Raw genomic sequence first — 13,709 nt, 5'->3', positions numbered from 1 at the left:
CTCTTAAATGTTTTCTTAGTCATATTAATGTGGGTTGATCGTCAAAATGTGGCCCATTCTATCTAGGGGACCCACTGTCTACTCATCAGTAGAAATGCTTCAATAGCAGTGAGATGGATGGGAGGGGCTTATAACAGCCCTAATCGCATTTTGAGTGACACCACTTCAAAACCATGAATTAGCCTGGAGTACTTACTCCAGAAAAACAACAGACTTATAGAAATGAGTTTTACCAGCCTCAAAATGGCAGCTGTGGGCTACTATGGGAGACCATAAATAACAAATCATCTTTAGGAAAAATATAGTGACACAAATTATTAATAAGAAACAATGCTGATATTTGCTGTGCTCTCACTCATTCTTTGTCATTCTCTTTTCCTTTAAATATATGCTTCTAAATTTTTTTAAGGAAAGGAATGAATCTTGGGACAGGGATGTGGCTAGTAAAGAGTTAGCAGATGTACAAAACATTCCCCTCTACTGATTGACTAATCTCTGATTTGATATTTCTATAATACCTAAATTTTACTCACATGTCCTCCAACATGAATTCAATGTCCAACTCCTCCTTTCTCTGAAAACAAGGGGAGAAAATGCATGAAATTATAAAGCTAAAAAGGATAGTTGGCAGACTGGGACACAAGTAGCTTCTGCAAAGTATCTTAAATTTTTGTGAGACAAGTAGTGTTCTCCATGTTTTGATGCCTAACAGTATTCTGCTTTCCAGGTGTTGTTTTAATTAAATTTTCAGATATAGGCTATAAAAATCTCTGGATTAGGATGTTCAGGTGTGTAAAATGAGTTTATCTGCCCCTTTGTTAAACAAGGGGTCTTGTGTCCATTAATAAATATTGACCTTATACTTCACTATTACCAGATATGTGTTTTTTTCTTACCAGTACAGTACAATTCCTGTTCCAAGAATCATAGACCCTACTCTCACGCTATTATCAGGGCAATAGCAACAACTTATATTCTACTACCTTTAGACTTTATAGCATCTATCATGAGAAATTTTGGAAGCACTTCACTCAAATTATTTTATGTTCATAACATTTATTTTTCTATTGAATAGATGGTTTCACTATCCCAATTTACAGCAGGAAATGAAGTCACCAAGAGATTGACTTGCACAAGACTGCATGTAGAAATAAATTAGGCTGCAATATTGGCTAGGTCCCCTTCTACCAGTTCTACATTTCAACTTCAAAAAATAATTTTTGAATGACCTAATTGAGAGTGTCATCTCTTACAATTTTATCATTGATGATAAATCAGCAAAAATATCAAACCTTTCCCAAACTCCTCTGAAAAAGTAGATTAAGATTGTGATCAAACAATTCAGTTCAATGTCAAGTGCAATTTTGGAGAGGCCTTCTTCTGTCATAGACTGACAGAAATCAATATGGATAGACTGGACCACTCATACCTTATGTTAAATAAAAGCAACAGAAAAAGTTTAGGAGGCAAAACAAACACATTCTTTCCACTCAGTTCTTCTTGTCATACTAGTCCTCACCTGTGGATTTAATTGAAATGCAATAAAAACTGTTTCTCCAAGGGGAAGTTTAGCTGTATCAAAGAGAACAATAATGTGATCATCATCTTGGTTAATATCTTCATCAAATATAGTTAGTTCCAAGACGTTCTAGGAAGAGAAATGAGAAAAATGTTGTTAATTTGTATACACCCAGGAAACAGGACTTTTGAGAAATAGTTCATGCTTGGTATGTGTTTGTAAGAAAGTGAAAAAAAAAAAAGTGATTAGAGAAAAACAGGCACACAGCAGAAGATGGAGAGAATAGGTGTTTAATCTTATTTTAAGAAGATATATGTTTACTTCTATAAATTTAAAGTTGTAGTGGAAATTCATTTGTGTTGTCATTTTTACTTGCCAATATTTTCTGACAGATTTTCCATCTAGATAATGTGTTAATTTAATTTTAGATGTAACAAGTCTCATATTAAGCACTCTACAAGGTCACATTTCTAGGTTTTCTGTGAGTTTTACTGATCCATATACCTTCAAGGTTAACACAGAACTAATTGTACCGAATATGCATTTAAATATAACGTTCTTATTAGTACCAGTATTCAGTCTGGATAAACTGATTAATTTTGTTCAAACTTGGTAGTTCTTATTTCTAGTCCTTTGCTTTCTCTATTATCCCATGCTTCCTTTCAGTAAGATTTTGTTCCAAATATTTGTTGATTTTTACTTGTATTTCATCAGTTGCATGTGTTGCCATCCTATATCATCTCTCTTTTTTACCAGAGCATCTAAAATAAGTATACAAAAATGAAGCAGCCTTCAGGCATACTAAATGATCTCAGGAGTAGGTTAGAACAGTTAAAATGATCCCAAGAAGAGTTTTCAGTGCACTTTAAATGAAAAGATATTAGATGCAAACAGGGCGAAGTTACATGTTATACTTAGACCACACTAAATCTGAGAAATATTAAGAGGTGTTGAAGTTAAATTATGCTGTGAGTGATTGTATGTTGAGGGTTAATACCATTTCTTGCCTGCATAACTCTAATTTGCCACTAGAGGGCATGAATGGAGCCAGGGCACCTGGGATCTACCACTGCTCTGGGCAGGAGGTAGCTGGAAGCAGTGAATTCTGGGATGCTGGAGAACTGCAAATTGCTTGTTTTATCTCTGTTGAGCAGACTGAAGTTGCCCTAACATGAGCTAGGTAATATGGCCCTGAAGTGCCATAACTTTGAGACACTCAGAGGGCACTTAGTACAAGTTAATGAGCTTTAACATGAGGATGTTTGCATTTTAAGTGTATTTAGTATGTTCTAAGAGCAACAAGTAACGTCACTCTTAGAAAATCTGACAGTCTTAGCCCTGCTTAGATTGGTGGGATCTGCCTATAGATGAGACTCAAGAGAAAGTTCTAGGTGTTTTTATCTACCTTGACCTGACTCTGGATCCTGAAATAGAAGGTTTCATTCCAAACAGGATCTTTGCAGTTTGAGACAGCTTTAGTTCGTAACTTTTCACATGAAGAAGAAGGCAACCAGAGGCTCACGTAGCAATCAGTTTTATTTACTGTAGAAGAAAAATACAGAATAATTTGTAAACCAGCAGTGTATTCCATGCAAAATTGATTAACTCAATACACTAGTTAATTTCATGCTAATATTCTAATATAATAAAGGGCTTAGTCCATCTGTCTCTCTGTCCATAATGCTCTTGGAACACTCTGATTGGTTACTGAAACAACCAATCAGAGTGCTCCAAGAGCATTATGGGCAGGAGGTGGTGACGGTGGAGTGGCAAAGTGCCACCATGACAGCAGGGATGGAGGGGATGGAGTGCGGGGGGTTAGCAAGCTTTCTCCCCTCCATCTCTGCCCTCTCCCCCTGTCATTCTTGAAGGGCAATTTGGTAGTTTCCAACATAAACTGGCAAAAGAGAGAACAGGTAGGTGGTACAGTAGGAGAGACCACATTACAAAAGTTCTCTTTCCCTCCTTTGTTCAGCAGTTGTGTAGCAAACTCAATGACTGTCTGAGGCAGCCTGGTGAGAGTATGCCAACCATAGTAGATGGGGGAGTACAGCAGCATGTATAAGGGGCATGCAGGCATATCTCAAGAAAAAGGATGCTGATATCAAGAGCTGGGAGAAACTGGCTGCTAATTATCTCCAGTGGTGATGCAACCTCAACCAAGCAGCAGCCCATTTCAAGGTAAAACATCTTAACATAGAGGCAGAGAAGAGAGAGCAGAGGAAGGAAAAGAAGTGGAATCCCAGCCTACAGCCTACTTTCTCCTGTGGAAAGTCCTGTAACTTCTGTAGACAGATCTGCAGCTCAAGGACTGGACTCTTATGTCACGTCAAGATCCATCAATGAGCCATGGCAGAGATCATCCTTGAATCAGGGGATTGCTGATGACTAGCCACATCATTAAATCTCTTTTCCATGTTTTTCTTTGAGGCTTATTAAAAATGTTTTCAGAGCTTATATGTGTAGAACCTGGTGTTCCTCTGACATCAACAATAATTTGCTTACTGCTGTAGTTCCCCAAATGTTGGCAGCTCAATCACAGGTTCAAGGGGTTTTTTAAGACATATTTATGTCTCTCCCTTTGGCAATCTGTCATCATCCTCAGGGGCATCATTTCAGTAGTTCCTGGAGTCCCCAGCTGGGATTAGAGCAGTAATTCTCAACTTCATATAACTCAAGTTACCCCTCTGGAAAAAGTTAGCTCTTAGGTTTTACTCATTTTTTTTACTAGGAAAAGTAATAGAGCAATCCTGTTGTGGCAGTGAACTAAGAAATACCATAACACATCCCAGTGTTTTAGATTCTATGGATTCCTATTTGTAATCTCTGGGTTTATTTTGTGAATCATGTAAGTCAGGGGTGGGCAAAATACAGCACACAGGCTGGATCCAGCCCGCCAAGGCACATGTAGCCAGTCCCACTGCCCCGAGGTGCATGGCTGGATGGGTGCAGTGCAGCAGCCAGACTCAATTTCTCAGAAGCTCGCAGCGGTGGCTCCTAGCTGCTGCAGCCATTGTCACTGCTGCCATGAGACCCAGACCTACTGCCCAGACATCTTGCCTATCTGCCCTGCACCCACCACCAGGTGCACCCGGTCCAGAGCTCCGGATCAGATCTCTGGCATCCGAGTGGCTTGGATCCGAAGCCGGATCAAATAGCTGCCGACTCGCACAGGCCTAGTAGTTTCCATGTTATCTCACCAGAATCTCAAACACCCATGGGAGGATCTAGGATTTTGTAAGGGGATAGATAGTACAGATGGTGTGGTACCTCATCACATATAACACAATACAGTTAAAAATAAACTAGAAGCTTTACTAAAAGCTAGAGGCCCATGGCTATATTTTTCAGTTTAGCTTTCTTGAGCATCTTAACTGTGCATCCAGTGCTTCACTGAAAGTTATTTCCACATCTGAGTTACTGTGTGTAGGGTGAGTCACCCTAGTTAACTTTTCCACACCTGATTAAATGTTTTTAGCTAGTGGTAAACACAGTCTGTAGGGCTGTGAACTAGGAGCTGCATTACCAGAGTCAGGTAAGAGACAGGAGAATTGTAGGAGAAAGGATAACTTGATTAGTGCAACATAAAAACCATTAAAAAGGAGAGTTGGTCATTAGCACCTGTGGAATGAAGAAATGGGGTAGATAATAATGAACCATGAAGAAAATTAATTCCCTCACTTCTGCCTAAATAAGAATGCAGTTGCCATTGCCAGGCAGTTGGTTTTAAACTATGGTTAGACCAGGTATCAACTTCACCACTGCATCCCCCTGGATCAGCCTCTCCAAGCACCCGGGTGCAGTCATGGGAGGTGGGGCTTACTTAAAAAATCTTAAAAGCCTTAAAAAGACAAAGGCCCCTGTTCTGCAGGAAGGAGGCTGGTAAACACCAGCTTGGGGAAGAGCTTCCAATTCTTTTAGACCTATCTATGCAGCTGGTAAAATGGAAGACAAGTTAGAGGGGGAGCCTAAGTTTTTATTTTTCCCAAAGGGATTTTCAAATTTCTGATTTGATGCATAAGGACTTTGTAAGTTTCCCATGCACTAAATTCTGGATTTTACACCCCTCCGCTTCCCCCCCATCACCGCCACAAAGTTCACCATTATTGACTATGATGTATGCTTTCTGAGGAACTAGAATATATATAACCTTCATATATTTAAAAATTCTGGGTCCGAATCTACTTTCACACCAGTTCAGATCAACAGCGAATGACAAAGGATGAGGCCTTCAGTATATAGAACTGTCTGGGACATAAATCTCAAGAGAATTCATGTTCTGTTTGAGATAAATGACCAAACAGGCCCATCTACTGGTGCAACTCCCTGCCCTCTGAATACCTCAAAAATGTCACTTCCCCATCAAAAAGGCCTGTTCAGGAAAACGGCAGTAGGTTTTATATCTCCCACATACCAGTCATGCTTCAAAATGGAAGCTGTTTTCCCACTTGTAGCATAAACCTGTAGAGTGGTTTTTTGAAGGTGCCAGGAACTCCCTTGAAATTCAGATGTGTGAGTGAGTTCAACTGAAACTTGCCCTTCATTTTGGTTCTGAGCTGGATGCATGACCATAAGAGGTTTATTTTTCAGTTCCATTTCATAGCCCAACAATCTGGTCTGAAACCTTACAAAAATAACAGATCTCACACGATTGTCACTATTTGTTTCTTCTGTCCAAGCAATAGTGCCTGTAAGGTCAAGTCATAGCCAGGGCTTGTGCTTGAACTTAGACTCAAAGTCCTATTGCACAACTAATTTGTACTTAATTACCACCTATTCAATGCATATCTTATTATAGATGTCTGTTTCATTACTAAGATATTACAAGGCCCACTACACACTCTGTCAACACACCAAACACAAACACAGCTATTTAACTTTAGTTCAACCTTGATAAATGTTTAGATGAGCTTCCTGGCCCCCACAAACTTCAGGTGTTTGGACTAAATCACTCTAATCTAAACCATTCTGACTTGTTTATGCAAAACTTCTCCAATTCTTTCATTCTGAAGGAACAACTGGGTTGCTTTGTTACTTGTGAGTGAAAGCAAAATTTAGCCTCCTTTACAAAATATCTTTAAAATTTATTTACTAAAGATAGATAGATGGATGGATGGATAGATAGATAGATAGCTGAACTAAAGGAAAAAAGCAAAGTTAGAAGATGTGACAAAAACCTACTACATGTTGGTAATAATATACCATAATAAGTGAGAAATAGCAACAGGAAGCTAATCTTTCATGGGGCGCCAAGCTACACATAAATGTTTAGTTTGACAATGGGTATGAATGAATTCTATAAATAATCAAGGTAAATACTAGAGCAGTGGTTTTCAACCTTCTTTCATTTGTAGGTCCCTAAAAAATTTCAGATGGAGGTGTGGATCCCTTTGGAAATTTTGTATGGAGGTGTGGCCCCTTTGCATTGTAAATGTGTGTATTCACATACTTTTGATTGATCATAGTCATCTTTTACAGACCCTTTAGACATAGTTTGTGGACCCCCCAGGGGCCCACAGACCACAGGTTTAAAACCACTATACTAGAGGCTATGCCTCACTATGGGCTATTATCTGCATAGGAGGCTAAAAGCAGTAAGATCTTGTGATTCTGTGTAGCCTCTCAGGACACTAAGTCCACTTGCATTGAGGTATGAAGGCAAGTATAATTTATACACACTTTGACCAGCCAAAAAGGTGTAAAGGGGCATTAGAGTAACCCAGAATTTAGGCTTTTTGAAGTATTTCAGTTTACTTATATTGAAGGGTAAGATAGTGACATCTGAGAGGATGACAGATATACTGTGGTAGAAGATCCTCTGGCAACAATTCCTAGTGTTTGGATTAGATTGCAAACTCTTTGGGTAAGGTTTTTCTCTTTGTTCTGTGTTTATACAATGCCTAGTACTGTGTGGACATGGCTCATGACTGCCACAACTAGGCACTATCACAATATAAATCACAATAACAATATTGACAATAATAGTAATTTGATTATCTGATTATAGTTTGACAATACTCTGGACATGTATTGAAGTCCAGATATTCTTCACTATGCCATACCAAAAAGGACAAAGGAATGTCTGAACTTATTGCCCATTGAGCTTGTGAGCTTAAAGCATACCCATTTATGCATGCAGTATTAAACAAAGGAGTGCTGTGGTTTATATGATGTCTGGATGCTTTTTACCACCCTACTTGAATTTACTGTCTGTTAGCTGGGAGTAGCTTTTGATGTGCATTCACAGTGAAGCTTAAACCTACACTTTTGGAGCTATACTGAGATGCCTTGAATATTCTGCTGCTGTGCTCTTTCCATGTGCCATGCATCTTTCTTGTATTATATTTCTACCATATTTGGACAACTGTATAGTTATTTGTACATATGGGACTTGGACCATAAATATATCTTCTGAAAAGAAACCAGATGCATTGGATAGCCTCATGAAAAGAATAACTCATTTTACAGCACACACACACACAGTCAAATTCATTGCTAAGATCAAGTCAGTGGAATGACAGTTATGAAGTTAAATTCATTCCTGACATTTTTTACCTCTAAAGCAAATTGTCCTTGTTGTTCAGTCATGCTCACTAATTTTAAAGCTATGAGGAGCCACTAACAGTGCAAGTACTCACAGATATCTTTCTGAGGAACATTCCTCATTCTCATGATCCTTACAGAAAGCAAGTAGCAAGGGGATGCTTCCTTCTGTCAAAAAACGACAAACAAAACCATGTGAATATTAACAACATAGAATAAAGTCATTTAATTTATAACAAAACATGAAAAGGTTTATAACTCCTGCTCAGGGATACTCTTTAAAATAACCATACAACAAAAAATATGACTATCAGGGGAGGCTCCAGAACTCCATTCCATAGGTGGTTCTTTTCTCATTCCTTCATTAAAGAAAAAAATCACTCCCGTCTCCTAGTGAACTTTTCAGTCACCTGTGGAAGAAAATACAGAGCAAAAGAGAATAAGTGAAGAAAAAAAAAGAAAAACTGATGAACCACTTAAATCATCCTACACCATTTTCACACAGTGATCTCAGACAAATTTTGGATTGAAGTGATTCTTCACATCTAAAATGACATAATATGATACAGTTATTCACTAAAATGTTATGTTTTGGCTTTGTACAATTTCTAAACAATACTGTGGTTGGTGTTCTGCATCCAGATTCAAGGTCTATTTAGAAGTGTCTCTTTTTCATGCAGTTTTTTGATGAACAGGAAAAAATTGAAAAAGAGATTTCTCCTGTCCTTTTTTAAAAAGGAAGAATTTATGATTGAGGTGGATTTGGGGACAAGCCAGTGGTTTCAGTGGCAGGGTGGCAAGTGGTGGCTGCCCACAGGGGGGTGCACTGCCACGCTCAGGGGATGCACATGCACCCGCATACACCCCTCCACTCATGTTGCCCCTGCTAGAAGGAAAACTCTAATTTCAAACCAAGAATGTCTGATCTGACCAGCTAGCTTGCAAAAGCTGTGTCAATCACACACAGTAAGAGACAGAGTCTTGAGAGAGAATATCAATGCAAAACTAGGGCATTACTCAGAAGTGACATGTAGGAGAACTGTCCCAGCCTGATCTTCATGTGGCTGGGAGGCAGCTGCCCAGCAGCATGGACAACTCTCCCTGCCCCACAGAGATCAGGTCCCAATCTCCATGTGACTGGGAGGCAGCTGTCCCAGCAGCCAGGATAGCTGTTCCTGTTCCATGGAGATCAGGATGGGTTTGTCCTCTACTCCCTGCCCTCGTGGGTCAGCATGATCTCCCCTTGGCTGGGATGGAACTGCCTACCAGCTTGGACAGTTCCACACACCCTCTGGAGCTCAGGGCTAAGCTCTCATGCTCCCTGTTAGCTGGGTCTGGCACCCGGGTGAGCCTGGGGCTCCCCCTGGCTGTTCAAGGGGGGCAGAGCAGGGCAGGAACATATGTCAGACAGGGCACATCTACATGAGACACATGCCATGGTAGGCTAATAACACTGCACAGTAGCAAACTGGTCAAAAACCATGCTAAAAAGCTACTGTGCAGTAAACATCACAAAATAACCCATTCACCAGTGCTACTGAAGTAGCTAGTAGTTAGCACTTCATTAAGCAAGTACTAAACTACTTACACAGTAACTACTGCTCTTTAATTAACATGTAGATGTGCCCAGAGTGAATACCTTGTATCCAAAAAGAGACGTTTTTCATTATCCCGTAAAATTATAAATGAGTTCACAAACAGGAACACCAAAATCCAGCAAGCCACCATAGATTAAAGAATTGCTCAGTTCATTTATGCAACACATTTTTCTCTTTGTCTTGTTCAGAACAAATATTCACTGATATAGTTCAAGCATTATGACCAGGAGAACAGATATTGCTGGAAGGCTTCTGGATACAGTGTATGAGAAGGAAATTGAACAGTGTGCAAAAAATATTACTTGTTTAATAAATTTGAAGCATTGGTCTGGTGTTTAATTAAATTCTAGTTGACATCTTAATGCAGCTTAATACAAATGTAAGTAAAAAATAATCATCTAGTAAATAAGAAATACTGTATTTACTTAAATACAAGGTGAGGTTTCTTCCCCCAATCAATAGGGTGAAAAAAAGCCCTTCTTTTTATATCTGCATACAGGGAAATCTCACTACATAAATTGTCTATCATTAAGCTGCTGCCAAAAGCAGCATGTACTCAGTAATGGAACCTAACTATGAAGTTGATTAAATGCAGCCAACATCGAGTATGACTATAAAACACAAAGCCTATATTGGGCACCCATCACAAAAACAGGCTACTGCAGCCCTTCTGAATAAGACAGGATAGTACTCATTGTGCAAAGCCCCATTCGGCACTGGTTCTTTTTCAAGTCTAGGTGTGCCATGATATTGATTCAATTTCAACTTTGTTTTCACTCCCATAGCTGAGCTGTGCCTTTCTTTCCCATTTCCAGTGATTCCTCTCTCTTCACCAGCCTTAAATGTCTGGAAAAGATCACCAAATAGGGGCTCCAAACAGTTCATCCAGAATCCCTCTGCCACCCCTTCTCTCAGCCTGTCACAAATGATTAGTGTGGCCTCACACTCCATGAAGCAAAGCCAGACCAGGTTGTCCTGCACCTCATCTGCTTATCAATTTTAGACGATCTGAGGGTTCACGACAAGAACACTCAGTTCCAGTCATGAGTGGAGGGCTAATTAGCACATGGATCCTTTGTAGGTGGTTGGGGGGGCATCTGGAGTACACATAGATACTGAGCAGTGCTAAACTATGGGATCACCATGGCTTGAAATGCTGTTGACTGCTGGGGCCCAGCCCAATGAACTATATAGTAAACCATGCACCTTTAGCCTTTAGGCTAAGATCATGCATAGTTTGTACTTCTAGAGACTATGACAATTTCAAGAAGAGATGGCAACATGGTCCCTCCTTTTGGTCTGGGGACAGTGATGATGACCAGGCAGCAGGGGTCACAGTGCTTTTGGAGGGAGACAGAGTGTGGCCCCTGCAGCATAGAGAAATCATTGCAGGCAGATTACTGCAAGTCACCCTGGAAATAGAAGAAGGGACTTTTGAGCTTCTGAATGCACATGCACCAGCAAATAGGACATCGATACATGCTTTCCTCAATAACATGGTGGTAGTGGCTGGCCAGTGATGATTGCAAGTGACATGAACTGCATCCTTGAGGTGGGTGACAAAATAAGCAAAGGTCAAATGAAAGGACTGGACAGATCCTCCAAGCTGCTGCAGCATCTCATCTGTGAACACAGCTTGGTGGATGCAGGCAAAGAGGCCACAGGGCTGGGGGCAATTTCACCCAAGTAAACCCCCTGGGGCAGTCCAAATCACACATAGAGTTCACCTTCCTCCCAAAAGGGTAGAAGGTGGCCAAGGCCAAATCCACACCTTTCTGCTTCTTGGACCACTGCCTCCTAACAGTTAAAGTAGGAATGGGGGAGCAGCCGAAGAGAGGCAAGGGCACATGGGAAGTGAATGTACTCTGCTGGAAGATGAGAAGATACAGTGGGGGTTCAGGCAGTACTATGCAGGATGGAAAACCCTCAGATTCAGATACCGGAACCACACAGAATGGTGGACTAGCATCAAAGGGAGAATGAGGGACTTCTTCTGGAAAGCCAGAAGGAGATGAACCTGGTTCCAGAGAAGGCAACAAGAATACCTCAACCACAAACTACAGAGCCTGCACAAGCAGCCAGCTTAGGGTTGGGATGTGAGGGAGGCTATGAGGGAGGTGAAATCCAAGATGGTGGCCTGGTACAGAGAACAGGCAAGGAAGAAGATCTTCCTGGCCCGGGCCTCCTGCGTGGAGGATGGCGAGGAGTGTTCTACTTATTTTAGCAAGATAAAGGAAACCATAAAAAAAACAATGACCAGCCTGGTAGACGGAGACCGAGTGGAGCACTGGTCAAATGAGGGGATGCTGGAGGTGGTGACAGCTTTCTACTGGGAGCTCTATACAGCATGAGTGGAGGATCCTGGGGCAACGCAGGATTTCCTGCAGAGGCTCATGAGGGTCCTCGGGGAGGATGAGGGACAGAGGCTAGAAGAGGAGTGGATGCTGGAGCAGATCAACATGATGCTCTGCAGCTTCCAAAATAGTAAGCCTGTTGATGGTGAATGCAGTAACAGCTCGGCCAGGCCTAGACATAAGATCTTTATGACCAAATTAAAATAACAGTGCATTTTGCACAAAAATGAAAGTGGCAGCTGGGACCATACAAAATAGAGCAACCCCAATTGGATTTATTCTCTGTGCAAAATTATGTCAAATCAAGAAAATGGTCAACAGGGAACTGACATGCTCATCACATGTATCTCTCAGAAGCCAGTAAAGGCAAGGAAGCTACATATGCATTTCAATTGACCTAGCAGCTAAAGAAAATAAAAGGCTAAATATGCAACTCAAGAGAAATTTGTAAAAGATACAGAAAAGATGCCGTGTACCTGACAAACACTTCTCCCAACAAACATCCTAATGTATAGGGTGTTAAAATGTCTGAACCATTCAGCGTATGTCTGCAGTTTGAAAAACAAATCATCACCTGTACAAGTTACTGCAAATGTGCCCCATTGATAAACAAACACCCCAAGATGGGTTTGGTGACACCTCAAAGTATCCTGTCTGACTACTCAAGGCCATCACCTGTAAATTGACCTACGATTGCAGGGTCTGCAGAGATGCACACATTTTTACATCTAGAAAATAGGGCTGTGCAAAATTTCACTAGCTGTTTCATTTTGATACTATTTCAACTTGTTTCAAGCTTGAAACAGTGAAATCAAAATGAAATGAAGGGCTTCGAAACAGCCTCAAAACAAAATGAGGGCAGTCGAAACAGTCTAAATGTTTTGAAATGCTTTGAGTTTCGAAGCTGAAGCTGGGCTTGCCTTCAGGGAAACACAAAGTAAGGAGAGAGAGGGGGAAGAGGGCAGAAGGACACAGTGAGGGCATGCCTTAGCACACACGCTAGAGAAGAAGCTTCTGCAGGAGAGGAAAGAAAGGCTTTGTCATGGTTTGCCTGCCTACGATGCTGCTAGTGCTACTGCACTGTTCCTCACTAAGTTATTATTTTACTTGTTGTTATTTAAAGTGGTGGCCGGACTGAGGCTACAGGGGAGGAGAAGATCTCATTGGGGCACACTACTATGGCCCCAGTGCCAGTGAGCATGCACTTTAACACACACACGCACACACACACACACGTGAGCATGCACTTTAACACACACACACACACACACGTCATAAGTTTTGCTCATCAGAAGTTTGAGGTGCAGTTTCTCAGAAACCCCTACATCTATCTCCTTGAAAGGTGGCAGACTTCATGGTCTCTTCAGGGGCTACCACGCCTGCAGTTTTCACTGTGCTGTGCCTTAATACACACAAGTGACATGAGTTTTGCTTGTCAGCAGCTTGAGGTGCAGGTTCTCAGAAACCCCTGCTCCTATATCCTTAAAACCTGGCAGGCATCATGGTCTCAGAAGGGGCTACCATCTCTGCAAGTTTAATCTGAATCAGGCAAAAAGTAACAAAGTTACAGGTAGTTCCGTGCTTCCCCATTATAGCCTATGGGTAAAATGTCGAAACAGCAAAACAGTTTCAATGAAACAAAATGGAACAGTGGTTTCAAAATGAAATGAAACTCAAAATGAAACACTGTCTCAT

General features: G+C 40.9%; 1 protein-coding gene across 1 annotated transcript in view; it reads right to left on the bottom strand.

Annotated features, from left to right (window-relative positions):
- LOC109320786 (cytosolic phospholipase A2 epsilon-like) overlaps positions 1 to 13,709 on the bottom strand; it is a 60,592-nt gene that overhangs the window by 39,264 nt on the left and 7,619 nt on the right. The window contains exons 3-6 of the mRNA XM_019551042.1: positions 8,158 to 8,230; positions 2,925 to 3,061; positions 1,520 to 1,648; positions 534 to 574 (exon numbers count right to left, since the gene is read on the bottom strand). Of these exons, the coding sequence (XP_019406587.1) occupies positions 534 to 574; positions 1,520 to 1,648; positions 2,925 to 3,061; positions 8,158 to 8,230 (380 nt within the window). The remainder of the gene's footprint in view (positions 1 to 533; positions 575 to 1,519; positions 1,649 to 2,924; positions 3,062 to 8,157; positions 8,231 to 13,709) is intronic.

Source organism: Crocodylus porosus, unplaced genomic scaffold, assembly GCF_001723895.1.
Source record: "Crocodylus porosus isolate Cpor-Errol unplaced genomic scaffold, CroPor_comp1, whole genome shotgun sequence".
Classification (NCBI taxonomy): Eukaryota; Metazoa; Chordata; order Crocodylia; family Crocodylidae; genus Crocodylus; species Crocodylus porosus.
The sequence above is the reverse complement of the archived record's forward strand: the minus strand, read 5'-3'. Positions and strand labels throughout refer to the sequence as shown.